At 35.5% G+C, this 18650-nt stretch overlaps 1 protein-coding gene and 1 pseudogene across 1 annotated transcript in view; one reads left to right on the forward strand and one right to left on the reverse strand.

The window, feature by feature from the left end:
• Positions 1-18650, forward strand: part of LOC148278437 (titin-like) — a 128554-nt gene that overhangs the window by 54795 nt on the left and 55109 nt on the right. The window contains 4 exon segments of the mRNA XM_088231398.1: positions 6719-12598; positions 13663-14574; positions 14785-14834; positions 17273-17349. Of these exon segments, the coding sequence (XP_088087524.1) occupies positions 6719-12598; positions 13663-14574; positions 14785-14834; positions 17273-17349 (6919 nt within the window).
• On the reverse strand, positions 15459-16474 carry LOC148278439 (uncharacterized; annotated as a pseudogene).

An 18650-nucleotide genomic window follows, 5' to 3' on the forward strand; every position in this document is an offset into this window, starting at 1 on the left:
AATAATAACCAAATTTATCATTGCTTATAGATTTATTGATATTTAAAATGTACTTCCGCACGTCAGTTCGCTTTCATTTATTAATTAAAATAACTGCTAAATTCAGTGTGTAATTTTACTATTAGAAATTGTATGAAATTGTGTAAGGATTTTTGTTAAATAATAGTAACTTTGTTATCGAGTCTATTGATTGCACATTTGTATTCTGCACTTTGATTTGTAACACAAAAATACATAAAACATACTGACACAACTAGTCTTAGTGTGCGTTAATAACCACACACACCAACTATATATTTTCTCTCACACGCACGAATAAATGCTAAATGTACTTTTCATTTCGAAGCTTGATTGAATTTTGAAAATAACATATACCATTTGTGTTTCGTCCAAATAAAAATGTAAAAAAGGTCTATAAACCGATATGAAAAAAAACAGTTATGTCAAAGGGTTCCTTTTGTGACATGTGTACATGATACTTCAACTTCCATATATATAAAGCCAATAAACATTTCTACGTGTATGTGGCAACATTTATTCCAATTCCAATTAGTCAGTAAGCAAGTAATCAAGAATAATATATTTTGTATAATATTATGTACACTTATTTTCAAAATTAATTCACAAGCACCGCAAACGTTTCGAAGCAATTTGTAATCAGTTGGGGTGGATACATACATAATAAAGATACATATTGTCATCCGAATGAAAGAAAACCAAAATGTAATACATAATGTGTAGGTACTTATCACTCCACTTGTACTGGGTATATGAGTAAGCGTTTTGAGCTCACCTGCTGATTACTGCCGATCTCGGTGAAATATTCCCATTATTATTTACTAAGAAAACCACCTTTGGACATGTGAGTGAATTAAGTTCCAAGATACCTACATAATATGAAGTAAATCCAGTCGACCAATTGTTAAATATATATTTTGTTTGTTACAAATCAAGTTGTCATCTGTAAATACTTACATTATTTATATCTAAGATACGATTCGTCAATCAATGAAATGTAAAGATACAATCTTGCAATCATAGTACTGTGTAATGTTTTGTTTTTGAAATGAAAATGTTTTGTAACTAAGTAATGAACCATACTCCTGTGTAACTTAAGGTTGGTTTGAATAAATATTGAATGATTAAAATCCGCATTTTTCAATAGAAAACTCAACGGCATAAACCTTTGAAAACGCAATCCCGCGGCGAAAGCCGACGGCTGTCTGTCCTGTGTACCTACAGGTGTGTTGCACACGGCCGACGCCGACGGCGACGGCGACGGCTATAAATAGGCCCGAGTCGGCGTGAGTCAGCGCCAGGTGAGAGCCCGCGCCCGCGCCGCGCCCGCGCTCTCGCCGTGCACACGCCACTCCGCGCCTATTCTCGCCCGCCTCAGGTGCGCACGCGACCGAGCGGCTTACATTACGCTCTAATTTAGGTCGCCGCGGGCCGCTCCCCCCCATCCCTCCGCTGCGCGCATGGGCCCAACTAAAGCGCGCACCTTGCCTACACTCGAACCCTGAAATACATCAATCAAACTGGATGTTCGGTCGACTTTTGCTGTATTCGAGCTGAAGGAAAAGGGGCGAAAGTGAACACTTCAGAACACAATTTTAAAATCTATTTATTATATTCAGTAAACAACAATGAAAATAACAAACATAACACTCATAACGTAAACAATCAAAACTGAAACAAGATATGCATACAACGGTATATGGAGACACAGACTTTTTAAACTATATTACGGACGAGAACACTACACAATCTGATACGCTGAAAATAACACACTTTCACTGAATTATGCTGGGTTCTGCAGTCAAACTGAACTCGGATAAACCACTGTTAGCACAAAAAGCGGAGCAAAGAACCGCTTCCCGCCGCGGCCGTGGTGCGAATAGGTACTGCGGATGGCGAATGGCGGGCGGACCGCCGGTCCATGGGCGGGGTGGGGCGGGGGGGAGGAGGGGGGCAGGCGGCAGAGGACACCGCTCACCTGTAAACAGAAACACACCTTGGGAAACAGATACCCGGCTTGCAGCTTGGAGCGAACGTCTAATATTATATACTTTGTACTCGAGTAACAATTTAATGCAGGGTGAACACAGTATCAACTTGGCTATAGAAGATGTTCAATATTTCAATTTAATTATCTCTGATATTCAAACGAAGTAAAATTAGAATAGTACCTTAAATGTCAATAATAAAAGACATGTTTTAGAAATATATATTACAGTACATACATTTTTACCTACACCTACATAATATATATTTATTTTTTATGTATATTGAAAAAAATATTGATCTAACTTTCAACTTTCTTTTCTTGCAACCATTTTTAATTTCAAACATCATCAATTTATAATAAATTACAAAGCTATCTTATAGCCGTAAATTGCATTGCGTTGGTCACCTTAAAATTAATCCTCTACTGAAATTAATGTTGAAAGCATAGTAAGTAAATTATTTATCATAAAAATAAAAATATTTTTTAAAAAACCTACTTAAGTTTTGAAAAATTTAAAAAAAATATTCCTATTTTAACATAAGAGAGAAAACACCCTAAACAAATTTCCATGCATTTATAGCAATAAAGTTATGTACAATGTTTTTGGTGAGGCAAAAAACAAATTTGACAAGAACGGGAAACTATTATTTATAAACAAATATAATATTAGAAAAATGAACTTTGTATAATTGAACAAAACAATTCGTAATGGTTTGGAATCGAACCCATTTCCCGTCTGACTCAAGCCGTACCCTTTGAATATGAAGACATCGTACGACACTGAGAAAAAAGGAAAAAGGATGAAACTGAAAAATAAGATGAGAAAAAATATCGTTTATTTTCAAAACCTTTTTAATCGGTCAATGCTTATATTCTATGAGCATCTTGTAAACGCAACAGTCATCGCTGATAATAATTAATTTTTGTATCATTCAAATATGTTTGTAAAATTAAAAAATATATTTTGATTTATTATTCTCAAAGATAATTTTAATGTTTTTATTTTATTTTTTTATTTTATTGATCTGACTACGGTTTTCTTACAAATTTTTGACAACTTTTCCTAATCAGTGTAATTTTTATGACAATGGTTAACTGGGCTACGTTATTTAATATAATGAAAAAACGAACGCAAAAATGAAATTAAATACACTCTTTAAAAAAAACTATAAAATTATTACGTTAATGTATTATTTTTTAAGTTTCAACAGATGTTTTAAAATAGGATTAAAAAACTATTAAATCTAATTAGATGATATGTTCGAATTTAAGCCACATCAAGAATCTTATCAACATTAACTAAAAAAGATGAACATTTTTAATAAGCAAAAAAATAATAAAGTTGTTCAATGAGAAATCAAAAGTGTGATCTTGGTGAGTAGATCAGTAAGTTGGGTCATTTAAATTCCATAATATTAATAATCTATTAGCACCAAAAAGTCGCTTATATTGTAAGAAAGTTTAAGAAAGACTTTTTACTTCTATTTGAACCAGTATTGTTTTAATCACACGCTTAAAACATAAACATATATCCGAAAAACAACCTCATTGCACTATGTAACATAATAATATGCCATGTTTTGTTTTGTTTGACTGCTTTTTGTGACTAACTCGCTTTATGTTTTAAAATAAATATTAATCATCTCCACTTGCTTATCTTTGCTTGCTGTATATTAAATTTAAACATGTTGTTATGTAATTTAAACTACACGTAAAATATAAAAAAAGTAGGTTTCTGAAAGATAAAATAATTAAAATTTTATTTTTCGTACTTTCAACGATCACAACGGAGAAAAAATACTGACTGTAGGTAGTTTTGCGCACCACGACTTCTTGCTTTAATTGATGCACGGATAAGGTATTATTGTATGTATATTATGTTCGGGGCAAGATACCGCGTGGGTTTACTTTTATAGGGAATATTGGAAGCACGATTCAGAACAACTATTGCTAGGTAGACCGTGACGATCGTCGTTTAGTTTTGTTTTCTAATGTTACGCGGTTTATTCTATTTATCCTGAGACTTCCATTACTAACAGGCCACTTGTTTCAATCTGATGTTCCTTTGCGGGTAGATTGCTAGACTATTAGATGCATATTTTCGTTATGTATCTGAACTACCTACAAAAAGTATGGGGTTGTGGAATAAGTTGGTAGCGTTTTTATCGAAGAGTGTTATTTGAACAAAAAACAATAATTGTAACAGTAAATTAATCAATAATATATTCACCGTTGCTGTTCGCGATCTGCTCCCACCTCTCGATCGCCCGGCCTGGAGTAGAAAAAGTTATTGAGCCAGTTTTTGAGGTCCGTTTCGTCGCTGAAGGTAATGCCCCTCATTTGATTCAACATTGAGCGGAACAGGTGGTAATCGCTTGGCGCCAGATCCGTAGAGTACGACGGATGCTGAAGAGCCTCCCGCTCAAGCTCTGGGAGTGCAGCTTTGACGGTTTGTGCAACATAGGACCTGGCGTAGTCGTGAAGGAGAATGGTTTGGCCTTGTCGATCAGGTGTCTTCAGCTGAATTGCCTCATTTACGCTCCGCAGTTGGGCAACAAAAAGTTCCTTGTTGACCGTACTGTTTCTCTCGAGGATCTCATAATGCAACATACCCTTCCAGTCCCGCCAAACGCACATCATGGTCTTCTCTGGGTGAAGGGTCTTGCTTGACTCTCGGCTTTGGGGCTTCGGGGTACCTCTAAAAATTAAATTATTCAAGACAATGATTGTGCAATAACTAATCTTATTTTTTTATTTTGTGCACAATTTGTGAAAAGACTTAAATTATATTATTTGTTACAATCAATATGGTGTAAAGTTTCCGCAAACCAAGTTTTGAAAAATTTTCATTGAAAATAAACGTAAAAATGCAATTTTTAAATAAAAAATTATGAAATGAATAATTCATCTATGAATAATTACTTTCATATTTTCGTTTAGAATAACCTTAAGTCAAAAAAACTAGTTAAGAGGTATTTGAGTTTAAAAGTTCATCATCATCATTCCTTTCGGCACCCAATGGTGCATAGGACAGTACGTCGATACACCAATCGCAGCATATCTTGATCATTTTTGTAACATGAAGGTAAGATGACCAGTCTTACGGTTCAGATACAAGTCCAGGGACTATGAAATATTTTAGTGTTAAAACACATTTTTGAATAAATATTTCGTGTCAACCATATCGGGAATCGAACCCGAGACCTCTTTATGGTAGGCAAACGCGCTGACCACTACACCACGAGGCCGACAAAAGTTTGTTAAGTATTAATAAATAATTTACGCCGTTTAAAAGTTTGTTAAGTATAAATAAATATTTTATAACTGAACATTATAAAGACAATTATAAGAAATGCTACATTAAAATGAAGTTTAAAAAAAAAAACTTTTATAATCTTTTTTAGCAAATAAAAGAGTGTTGTTATGATAAGGTTCTATTTTATATGCAAGTTACGTAATAAGTTGTGTGACTTGTTTTATGATTTTTAAATGTTTTTTTTTTTAAAGAATTTTATAAAAATAATATCAGGATCCTCGACAGAAGGGAGCTAGCATACCAACTTTGTGTCGCATATTTTTTTTCCTATTCCCTGAACGCATTTATATTCTTTTGACTTATCACGGAAAATAATTTGGTCTGTAGTGTAGATAGAACTTAGTGCATTTTCGGAGATTGTAGAGCATTTTCAGAACAGTATCACCTCATCATTAAGTCAAAGCAGCAACATTTTGACTTAACTGACTATTTGGACATAATTCTTTTTCGCAGAATGCAAACGATATCGTTTTAGTTTTTAGTTTTTAAAATTTATTTATACTTTTACATTGTTTGATATAGTTATACTTAATTTAGTAAATTTTAAACATATGATTCATTGAATCACTTATAAACGTCAATAGATTACAACGAGTAAATTGAACTTAACAAAGAATAAATTCAAATCAACAACACTATTAAAATAAAAAAAACTTATATCAATAAAAACGAATCTAATGCCAAGCTGTCTTGTTCTGCAAATATTTTTCGACTATAGTAGTTCTTTCCAAATGGCCTGTGCTTGACAAAATCTTTCAAATTCTTTGTTGGCAAAGCCAAAATTTCAAGACGCATCTTGTTTAGAACCGTATGTAATTTGGGGCAAAATGATATTTCATTGTTTGCAGTCTAGAAGTGTTGAACCTATAGAACTCTGTTACTTTAAATGGTTTCTACATCTTACATACACCAAATTTTCGAAAATATATTGACATGTCAATATATTGATTTGTTTAAACTTATCTCGAAGTGATTCTCTGGGATTCATATTGTAAATTGCTCGAACATCTCTCGTGCTACTGTGATTCAGGTGCAGTTCAACCAAGAAATTCGTTATTATTAGTGATTCGTTTTATTTAATTTTATTTGAGAATAAAGTTTTTGTTAATAATTGCAATAAATTATTAATGATAACGAATTTGAAACTAGCATCCAAACTTATGCAATTCACATACTGAACTTGCATTAAAAAAATAAAGAGTACCTACAAGAAAGGCAAATATTTTCAAATAGTGTTTTAAAATATTTCGGAATGATTTTTAAAGGTCATTTTCATTTTAATAATCTATCATATTTGAAGACATTGATTTATTTAACAGCACTCAGTCAGACAAAACTATAAATATATTATGTGTGTAAATATATCTTTCTAATGATTTTTTTTATGTTTACAGGACGGTTTGGCAAAAAAACTAAACAATTAATAGGGGAAGATGAAGAAACTGATTTTAATACAGGAGAGTTTAATAAAATTTCATTATCTGAAACGGAAAGTAATAGCATCCTCAAAATAAAGAAAGAATCACATTCTCAAGAAAAAAACACGAAACGAGAAGTTCCCTGGAGACAGCGCAGAACTGCTCATGTGGAGGATAGCAGTATTCTTTCATTATCCAAAGAGACCGATGAATTAGGAACCAATAAATATACAGAGGATGTTATAGACATGAAAATAGATATAAAAGAGGAAACTATTCAGCGTTGCACGTTATCACCAAGCACTCAACAAAATACGGAATTAGACAATTATCCGGCAAATTGGCGTACAGGCAAGAAATCATCAGGACTGAAATACACAATAGAAGAAAATGAAAAGAAAGAAAGACCATGGACCGAAGAAAATGTGTTACTGAAACCATCACAGACAGTAAAAAATAAAATAGAAAGAGCAGTATTAGAAGATATTGCACTAAAGGCAGTAAAACATATAAAAAAAACAGAAGATGAAGAAATTAAATCGGTTCAAAAAACAATTTTAAGAGAAGAAATAATGATGGAACAAGAAGATACAGTAATATTCAAGATAGACGATAAAATAAATGAAAAAGAAAGGAGTCATCAAGATAAAATTAAAGTAATAAAAAATACAGAAAACGAAAAGGAAATCATGTACGTGGAACAACTGCAGCACATTGATGACGAAAAACTTTTAAAAATAGAAAAGAAAGAAAAAAGTGACACACAAAAAATTCAAGAGGCAAAACTATGGACAAGAGGAAAAAAACAAAAGGAAGATAAAGATGAAATCATTCCGAAACCCATGCCGCCGACAGAAATTGCTGTTGAGGAAACACTAGAAGAGGTTCTTTTGAAACCAATTTCTAAGAAAGAACAACAAACCCAAGAGGTTCCAGAAGAGAAAACATGGCCACGAGGTAAAAGGCGGCCTATTGAAGAACAGCCTAAAAAAGAAATCACCCTTAAACCGATACCGAAGAAAGAAATTGCTATTGAGGAAACACCAGAAGAGGTTGCTTTAAAACCGATTTCTAAAAAAGAACAACCGGCCCCAGAGGTACCAGAAGAGAAAACATGGCCACGAGGTAAGAGACGACCTATTGAAGAACAACCTAAAGAAGAAATCACGCTTAAACCGATACCGAAGAAAGAAATTACAGTTGAAGAGATACCAGAAGAGGTTAGTTTGAAACCCATCTCCATGAAAAAACAACCGGCCTCAGAAGTTCCAGAGGAGAAAGTATGGCCTAGAGGTAAGAGACGGCCTTCTGAAGAACAGCTTAAAGAAGAAATCACTCTTAAACCGATACCGAAGAAAGAAATTGCTGTTGAGGAAACACCAGAAGAAGTTGCTTTGAAGCCAATTTCCAAGAAAGAACTACCGGCTCCAGAGGTTCCAGAAGAGAAAACATGGCCTAAAGGTAAAAGGCGGCCTATTGAAGAACAGCCTAAAGAAGAAATCACCCTTAAACCGATACCGAGGAAAGAAATTGTTGTTGAGGAAACACCAGAAGAAGTTGCTTTGAAGCCAATTTCCAAGAAAGAACTACCGGCTCCAGAGGTTCCAGAAGAGAAAACATGGCCTAAAGGTAAAAGGCGGCCTATTGAAGAACAGCCTAAAGAAGAAATCACCCTTAAACCGATACCGAGGAAAGAAATTGCTGTTAAGGAAACACCAGAAGAAGTTGCTTTGAAGCCAATTTCCAAGAAAGAACTGCCGGCTCCAGAGGTTCCAGAAGAGAAAACATGGCCTAAAGGTAAAAGGCGGCCTATTGAAGAACAGCCTAAAGAAGAAATCACCCTTAAACCGATACCAAGGAAAGAAATTGCTGTTAAGGAAACACCAGAAGAAGTTGCTTTGAAGCCAATTTCAAAGAAAGAACTACCGGCTCCAGAGGTTCCAGAAGAGAAAACATGGCCTAAAGGTAAAAGGCGGCCTATTGAAGAACAGCCTAAAGAAGAAATCACCCTTAAACCGATACCGAGGAAAGAAATTGCTGTTGAGGAAACACCAGAAGAAGTTGCTATGAAACCCATTTCCAAGAAAGAACAACCAGTCCCAGAAGTTCCAGAGGAGAAAACATGGCCTAAAGGTAAAAGGCGGCCTATTGAAGAACAGCCTAAAGAAGAAATCACCCTTAAACCGATACCGAGGAAAGAAATTGCTGTTGAGGAAACACCAGAAGAAGTTGCTATGAAACCCATTTCCAAGAAAGAACAACCAGTCCCAGAAGTTCCAGAGGAGAAAACATGGCCTAAAGGTAAAAGGCGGCCTATTGAAGAACAGCCTAAAGAAGAAATCACCCTTAAACCGATACCGAGGAAAGAAATTGCTGTTGAGGAAACACCAGAAGAGGTTTCATTGAAACCCATCTCCAAGAAAGAACAACCAGCCTCGGAGGTTCCAGAAGAAAAAACATGGCCTAAAGGTAAAAGGCGACCTATTGAAGAACAGCCCAAAGAAGAAATCACTCTTAAACCAATACCGAAGAAAGAAATGACTATTGAGGAAACACCAGAAGAGTTTGCTTTAAAACCAATTTCTAAGAAAGAACAATCGGCACCGGAAGTTCCAGAAGAGAAAACATGGCCTCGGGGTAAGAGGCGACCTATCGAAGAACTGTCTAAAGAAGAAATCACTCTCAAACCTATACCGAAGAGAGAAATTGTCACGGAGGAGATAGTAGAGGAAGTGAAATTGAAGGAAATTACACAAAAAGAAAAACCGAAAGAGGATGAGCCCGAGGCTAAAGTTTGGCCACGAGGTAAGAGGCGACCCATCGAAGAACAGCCTAAAGAAGAAATCACTCTCAAACCTATACCGAAGAAGGAAATTGTTACAGAAGAGATCGTAGAGGAAGTGACATTGAAGGAAGTTACACAAAAAGAAAAACCGAAAGAGGATGAGCCCGAGGCTAAAGTTTGGCCACGAGGTAAGAGGCGACCCATCGAAGAACAGCCTAAAGAAGAAATCACTCTCAAACCTATACCGAAGAAGGAAATTGTTACAGAAGAGATCGTAGAGGAAGTGACATTGAAGGAAGTTACACAAAAAGAAAAACCGAAAGAGGATGAGCCCGAGGCTAAAGTTTGGCCACGAGGTAAGAGGCGACCCATCGAAGAACAGCCTAAAGAAGAAATCACTCTCAAACCTATACCAAAGAAAGAAATTGTCACAGAAGAGGTCGTAGAGGAAGTGAAATTAAAGGAAATTACACAAAAAGAAAAACCGAAGGAGGATGAGCCCGAGGCTAAAGTTTGGCCACGAGGTAAGAGGCGACCCCTCGAGGAACAGCCTAAGGAAGAAATCACTCTCAAACCTATACCGAAGAAGGAAATTGTCACGGAGGAGATAGTAGAGGAGGTGACATTGAAAGAAGTTACACAAAAAGAAAAACCGAAAGAGGATGAGCCCGAAGCTAAAGTTTGGCCAAGAGGTAAGAGGAGACCCATCGAAGAACAGCCTAAAGAAGAAATCACTCTCAAACCTATACCGAAGAAGGAAATTGTTACAGAAGAGATCGTAGAGGAAGTGACATTGAAGGAAATTACACAAAAAGAAAAGCCGAAAGAGGATGAGCCCGAGGCTAAAGTTTGGCCACGAGGTAAAAGGCGACCCATCGAAGAACAGCCTAAAGAAGAAATCACTCTCAAACCTATACCGAAGAGGGAAATTGTCACGGAGGAGATAGTACAGGAAGTGAAATTGAAGGAAATTACACAAAAAGAAAAACCGAAAGAGGATGAGCCCGAGGCTAAAGTTTGGCCACGAGGTAAGAGGCGACCCATCGAAGAACAGCCTAAAGAAGAAATCACTCTCAAACCTATACCGAAGAAGGAAATTGTTACAGAAGAGATCGTAGAGGAAGTGACATTGAAGGAAATTACACAAAAAGAAAAGCCGAAAGAGGATGAGCCCGAGGCTAAAGTTTGGCCACGAGGTAAGAGGCGACTTATCGAGGAACAGCCTAAAGAAGAAATCACTCTCAAACCTATACCGAAGAGGGAAATTGTCACGGAGGAGATAGTAGAGGAAGTGAAATTGAAGGAAATTACACAAAAAGAAAAACCGAAAGAGGATGAGCCCGAGGCTAAAGTTTGGCCACGAGGTAAGAGGCGACCCATCGAAGAACAGCCTAAAGAAGAAATCACTCTCAAACCTATACCGAAGAAGGAAATTGTTACAGAAGAGATCGTAGAGGAAGTGACATTGAAGGAAATTACACAAAAAGAAAAACCGAAAGAGGATGAGCCCGAGGCTAAAGTTTGGCCACGAGGTAAGAGGCGACCCATCGAAGAACAGCCTAAAGAAGAAATCACTCTCAAACCTATACCAAAGAAAGAAATTGTCACAGAAGAGGTCGTAGAGGAAGTGAAATTGAAGGAAATTACACAAAAAGAAAAACCGAAGGAGGATGAGCCCGAGGCTAAAGTTTGGCCACGAGGTAAGAGGCGACCCATCGAAGAACAGCCTAAGGAAGAAATCACTCTCAAACCTATACCAAAGAAAGAAATTGTCACAGAAGAGGTCGTAGAGGAAGTTAAATCGAAGGAAATTACACTAAAAGAAAAACCGAAGGAGGATGAGCCCGAGGCTAAAGTTTGGCCACGAGGTAAGAGGCGACCCATCGAAGAACAGCCTAAGGAAGAAATCACTCTCAAACCTATACCAAAGAAAGAAATTGTCACAGAAGAGGTCGTAGAGGAAGTGAAATTAAAGGAAATTACACAAAAAGAAAAACCGAAGGAGGATGAGCCCGAGGCTAAAGTTTGGCCACGAGGTAAGAGGCGACCCCTCGAGGAACAGCCTAAGGAAGAAATCACTCTCAAACCTATACCGAAGAAGGAAATTGTCACGGAGGAGATAGTAGAGGAGGTGACATTGAAAGAAGTTACACAAAAAGAAAAACCGAAAGAGGATGAGCCCGAAGCTAAAGTTTGGCCAAGAGGTAAGAGGAGACCCATCGAAGAACAGCCTAAAGAAGAAATCACTCTCAAACCTATACCGAAGAAGGAAATTGTTACAGAAGAGATCGTAGAGGAAGTGACATTGAAGGAAGTTACACAAAAAGAAAAACCGAAGGAGGATGAGCCCGAGGCTAAAGTTTGGCCACGAGGTAAGAGGCGACCCATCGAAGAACAGCCTAAAGAAGAAATCACTCTCAAACCTATACCAAAGAAAGAAATTGTCACAGAAGAGGTCGTAGAGGAAGTGAAATTGAAGGAAATTACACAAAAAGAAAAACCGAAGGAGGATGAGCCCGAGGCTAAAGTTTGGCCACGAGGTAAGAGGCGACCCATCGAAGAACAGCCTAAGGAAGAAATCACTCTCAAACCTATACCAAAGAAAGAAATTGTCACAGAAGAGGTCGTAGAGGAAGTGAAATCGAAGGAAATTACACTAAAAGAAAAACCGAAAGAGGATGAGCCCGAGGCTAAAGTTTGGCCACGAGGTAAGAGGCGACCCATCGAAGAACAGCCTAAAGAAGAAATCACTCTCAAACCTATACCGAAGAAGGAAATTGTTACAGAAGAGATCGTAGAGGAAGTGACATTGAAGGAAGTTACACAAAAAGAAAAACCGAAAGAGGATGAGCCCGAGGCTAAAGTTTGGCCACGAGGTAAGAGGCGACCCATCGAAGAACAGCCTAAAGAAGAAATCACTCTCAAACCTATACCGAAAAAGGATGTTTTAACAGAAGAAATTATAGAGGAATCTACATTGAAAAAGATTACAAAGAAAGAAAAACAAAATAAAAAAGAATCTGAAATCACAGATACTAAGTTTATATTGAAAAAACCCGAAGAACTAAAAGGTGAGAAATACTCGTATTGCTTGATTATTTGCATGGATTATTTTCAAGGTGAACTTTACAGACTATAAACAACTTTATTTTATTTAAGTTTTTTTCTATGTAGTTCAAATTGAATATTATTTCATTCATTCCTGTATTGAAAGGTATTTTGTGCAGTGTTTTTACAACACCAAAGTAGGTACCTACATATTTTTAGTTTAATCTAAAGTCCATTTAATTTCCCATTTATACATTCCGTCTAAAATGGTTCTACCGTGGATGTTTAATAGAGTTAATATGATTTATTTTTAATGTTTACATATTTTAATACGCAAATAAGTAATAATTTATTTTAGTTTTTTTTTAAGATCGTTTGGTTGACAAATAAATATTTATCTACACTAAATGTTTGCATAAATATTTCAGCAGTGTATATCAACATATATAGTAATTAATAATAGATATTGTTCCACAAAATTGTTTATGATTATGAATCCATGAGTTTAATTGCGTGTGATCTTTAGAATGCTTACTTTCTAATGAATGCTTAGTGCTTAATATAAATAAAATAATCTTACATTATGTATTTATGCTATATTTATTTACTTCAAACAGTTATGTAGGCGATTGAGTTTCGAATGCTCTTTTAAACTATTTTTAATTTGGTATTTTTGATATCAGCATGGTAATACTGCATTGATAAATATTTTTAAGTTGGATTGAAATGCGCATATTTACGTTTCGCTTAAACGATTGTTGACAAAAAATATTAGCAAACATTTATTCATTGAATGATTTTAAAATTGTAATTCATTTACTGTATTTTGCGAAAAAAGGATTTATAACTTTATCTCTGTAAGCATTGGAATGTTTAAACAGTACCTTCCATTTAAGTCGTATCAATAAAATGTATGTACTAAATTAATCGTATTTTTATAGAAGTATTATTTTTTGCATGAAGAAAAACAATTTGAACTAGCGATCGACTACTAAATAAACATTCAAAATTGTATTGATTTATTTTTAAACGATAGTATCTATTTGAAATGGGCCTGATAAATTACAATTATTTTCACCACTTCCAGATGAAACGCCAGTTGGAATCGTTAAATCAAGTTCAGCTATTATTATGCCCCTTCAAGCACAAGTTAAACATATTGGTGATGATGTTGATCTGGAAGTAGAATACTCCTCGAACTCTGACACTAAAATTATTTGGCTAAAAAATGGTAAAGAAATAGTAAACGATGAAACGTACACTATTGAAACTACAAATGGGAAAACACAGCTTAATATTTCAAAACTTACGAAAAAACAAAGTGGAAAATATGAAGTTTTAGTCAAAGAAAAAAATAGTGTTTCTAAATCTTCCAGTTCTATAAACATAGCTAGTGACGATTTTAGTAATTTATTGCCACCTAAATTTATGAAAATATTCACACCTCAGCAAGTTTCAAGCAATGAAGTAATATTATTAGAGGCAATCGTAGAAGCGTATCCGAATGTCTCATTCCAATGGTTTTTGAATTCACAACCAGTTACCGAAAACGATAACATTCATATAACCAGTTTAAATAATTGTAGTATTTTGCTAATCGATCACGCAAACGAAAGCACCGTAGGAGAATTCACGTGTAGGGCAGAAAATGTCGTCGGATCCATTACGTGTACTGCCACAGTTTTGGTAATCGACAATGTCGAGGAGAGTGTCGGGTGTGCTCCCAAATTTACCATCCTTCCTGTAAAAGCGCGCGTTATGGATGGAGAAGAAATAAGAGTTTCGTGCAGAGTCTCCGGTCACCCTATTCCGTTAGTCCATTGGTCACATAATAAAAAGGTGCTCAAAAGAGGAAATGATATCGTCATGGTCCAACACACGGAGGGCGCGTGTGAACTTATCATAAAAGAAGCATTCCCCGAATTAGGAGGACTGTATGAATGTCACGCTGAAAATGTATTCGGGGTGGCAACTTGTGTCGCTTCTGTAGTAGTGGAAGGTACGCCGAATACAAATAATATGCAATTACTTACAGAAACGTAAATTTAAAAGAGCATTCTCGCTAAAATATTAGAGCTTAAATACATAATGTAACACTTATTTATTAATATTTTTATTCTTGTCGATCGTCAAACATGGTTTCATAATAATACGGATTTTTTTAAAAGTAAAACAAACATGCATCTTCATTAATATATTTTTATTTTAGCGTACGAGTACGTTCCAAGTGGATCAGAAGAAGAAATTCTAAGCGATAAGGTAAATGCTTTCTTTATTTTAAGTTATATAAAAAAAAATAAGTGCACGAGATTATTGATTTATTCATTGTTGTCATCATTCAGAAAAATATATTTGTTTTTTCCAAACTAACTGGTATTATAATCAGATTTCACAAAAAAACATGTTCATCGTACAGGAATGTTTCAGTTCAATTTAATTTGTCAAAACTAAGAAACGAAATCTATTTATGATTTCAAATAAGCGCAGTACATTTTTGATATAATGCCTGTTAAGGTACTATTTGAGTTTTTTTAAATTATATTATTGATATAACGGCCCATTACTCAAAAATATATTATAATTGTTTGGGACAACTTAAACAACTGTCGGAGATGGAAGAAACCATTACTTACCGTTTTATTGACCTGAGAATGAAGTGGAAGATCTGAATCTAAATAAATACCCAGTTGTTTAACAATTATACTAGGGGTAAGATCACAACCTGTGATTATTGGAGATCGGTCTAAAATTATTGGAGATTGGTCTAAAAGGTATTGTCGCTTTTTTGTCGCTGTCAATAGAAGCTCAGTTTTGGATGAGTTTGAGTCTGTTTGATGACATCCAGTTAATGACGGTTTGAATGCATTGAGACACGCGATTTTTCTAATTGTTTATATCTTGAGGAGAGCAGTAAAAATAGATTTGTTGATCATCCGCATAGCAGTGAGAAATTAAATCTGCATGGTAAAGTGAAAGTCGTAAAACATCATGAACGTGTGATTTTAAAATGTCATCTATTTTATATCGTTTTTCTATGGGTGTAGCTTTTACAAGTAAGAGCAAATCAGGTTTTTTTTCATAGTTTCTTCAAACGGTATATTATTTATGGTAAGTCAGTCCCTGATTTGTTGTTTTAAATTTACGGTTGATTTGTATGGAGTGGTAGCTGGCATTATCCATTATAATGACACTTCTTGGTGGTATGTTTGGTAACGATTTCTCGTTTATCCACTTACTAAAATTAGAAAAATTTATATCGTCATGAAAATCACCACTTTTTTATTTCGATTTGAATATTAACAGAGCTCCTAATACAAAACCGAATTCTCCCCTGCGTTCACGATTATTAATCAAGAACCATTTCCAATTGGTTGCAGTACTCCCTTTCCGCTGCCCGATTCCCAAGACGATGATATGGAATGACCAACATTGACGTACGTTTCATCTACGTATATAATGGGCCATCTTTCTCTTCTATATTTTGATAGAGATCCCAAAAACCGATCTCTCCAAGAAACTATCTCCAATCGTTCTATTAGTAATTTGCATATTGACTGACACTCTTTCTAACGAAAACCGAGTTTTATAAGTAGTTTCCTTAAATAGTCTGCCGCTATCTAAAATATCGCATTCTTAAGGACCGCCCGGGTTGCTATTATAAACCACTACGCGGTATTGTGTATATAAATACACTATATAATACGGCCGCGAGAGCGTTTGGAATACTAGCCCTGGAGTTTTTTCACTGTTGGAATATTCTTTCTCATTGTACAGAATTCGCGGAATTTTCGTCGTATTGCTCCCTTACGAAAATCATCCACAGTAATTCTATTTTCATGTGGAACGTGCTTCCCTTTTGGAGTTGAAAATAATGCACGTCCTGTCTTAGTTTTCGACATTCTTCCTTCACGTAATATTCTTTGGATACTGCTTGCAGATACACCGCGCCGCGCCGGTTGCCCCGCTTGCAGATTGAACAACATTGTAATCCAATTTATATTTAATTTTAAAGGACTTTAAACGTTCAGTAATATTAAAAACCATTTCCCTCGCTTGCCCGCGTAATGACCTTCCAGAATGACCGGAACGAGATTGGTCGGTTTATCCATTTGACAACACAAATATCGTGTAATGCGGGCTTTAAGCGTCGCGGTACAGGACTGTCGGCTGCGAATGCTAGCGAACTACCAAATAAGCCCCGCACTTCTTGCGCGTGGCAAGAGATATCCGTCTGCACAGTTTCTTTTCCTTAGTTCAGCAATAAATCTTCAATTTAAAGTTGGTATTTCGTACATTTTAAACATAAGTAAAAGTTATAAACTTCATCAGTCGTTTTTTTATTTGTATTAATATTATTCAACGCCGAGAAAAAAAACTCACAAAAGTACGTTGAGAGAAATATTGTAGTCAAAGCTATTGCTAGATTTTTAGTAAACGAAACATGTCACCCAAAATGTCAGGGTGTCACCTCAGATACGCGTGTCATAAGTTACCACTTACCACCCCTCTCCGGTCCGGAATATAATAATTTCTATTACAGTTTAAGATATGAAATTTAGCGACTCACCATGTTTCTTAGCATGTATGCATTCCATCTTCATCGGGTAGCAATGTTCATTAGTATCTATAAAAAAAAAACGTATGGTTAACTAATTACAACATGATTTACATAATTTCTTTTTTTTTTCGTGTTTTAGGACGATGCTGATTTTGGACCAAAAATAGTGAAGTTCCTTCCTACAATAATCAATACCCAAGAAGGACAACTAACAAGGTAATTAACAAAAATTAAACCATAAAATTTATATTTAACCTGAATCTTAACCCCATACTTTGACAAAAATAAAATACTACGTGACACAAAGACTTGACTTCTTACCTCCTCGTGTTTCGATTTAACATTAAGTGTACCGTCAAAACTGTTAAATTAGGATAATATTCGTTACTAAATTATACAATGATAGTTTCTGTAGCTTCGAAACCAGTCGGTAAAAAATGAAAAATAAGTGGTTAAAAATAAAGTTATTTAACTTTCATTTTTTAAATTAAACCGTCCCAAATATTAGGGACAATTTGTAAGGGTGCGTCCATATTTATATACGATTTTTTAGGGCAGGACGCACTCCTTACAATATAGTGCATAAAAATGACAATACAGTAGAACTCTAATTATCCGAATCAATTGGGACCGCACCCCATTAGGATAATCGAAAATTCGGATAGTTGGATTTTTTCCGAAAAAGGGGTCTATTTTAATTAATTCCTGTATGTTGAAAATGAGAAAAAAAACTATTTTTAAAGAAAATGAAGTTTTAATTAATCAAATGAAAAGGCAACGCTTTTACATGTTAAGCGTAGTTACAAGTTGCTGTACATTAGTACAGTATATACGTGCCGTACTTTAAATGAAAGTCATCGCTTCCTGAACATCTCGGTCAAAGTAAGCTGTTTGACTGTTATCATCCGTTTTCGGGCAGCCAAGTTGCGCATACGCCTGACAGTGAGAAGTTTCATGTGATTCGATTTGATAATTCGCGATTCGGATAGTCGGAGTTCGGAATTTTGGAGTTCTATCGTACTTGTTTTTTTTAAAACAATAATTTTGAACTAAATGTGTTGTAAGAGAGGGGGAAAAATTGAGAAGGTAATACGGAAGTCTAAGCATTCACAGGGCTTATGACCTGTCATTGGCTGGTTTAATTGGCCACTCCACTCACTGTGTAACATTTACCATTCTGCCCATGTTTAAACATCCACAATTCCTCGACTGTTCTTGCAACAAATTTAGATCTAGATAACTCCCTAGGGAGGAAATCCAGCCCGTCTACAAACATTTAGACGTACGCAAAACACTGTTGAATAATTTTGAAATTGAAAAATGTTTTTACAATTAAAAATGCTCTTTGTCTGTAATGCATATGAAGAGTAAATTTGACGTTGTGGACAAGTGCCATGAGAGACAGGACCAGAGATAAATAGTATAAATACAATGGTTTTTGCATTTATTCAAGCGAATGAAGAATACAGTTCTGTGTGTGAAATAGAACCTGAACCATGTATGCATGTTTTCAACTC

This window comes from Micrasema longulum, unplaced genomic scaffold, assembly GCF_059751315.1.
Source record: "Micrasema longulum isolate JH-2025_06_02 unplaced genomic scaffold, ASM5975131v1 h1tg000880l, whole genome shotgun sequence".
In the NCBI taxonomy this organism is placed as follows: domain Eukaryota; kingdom Metazoa; phylum Arthropoda; class Insecta; order Trichoptera; family Brachycentridae; genus Micrasema; species Micrasema longulum.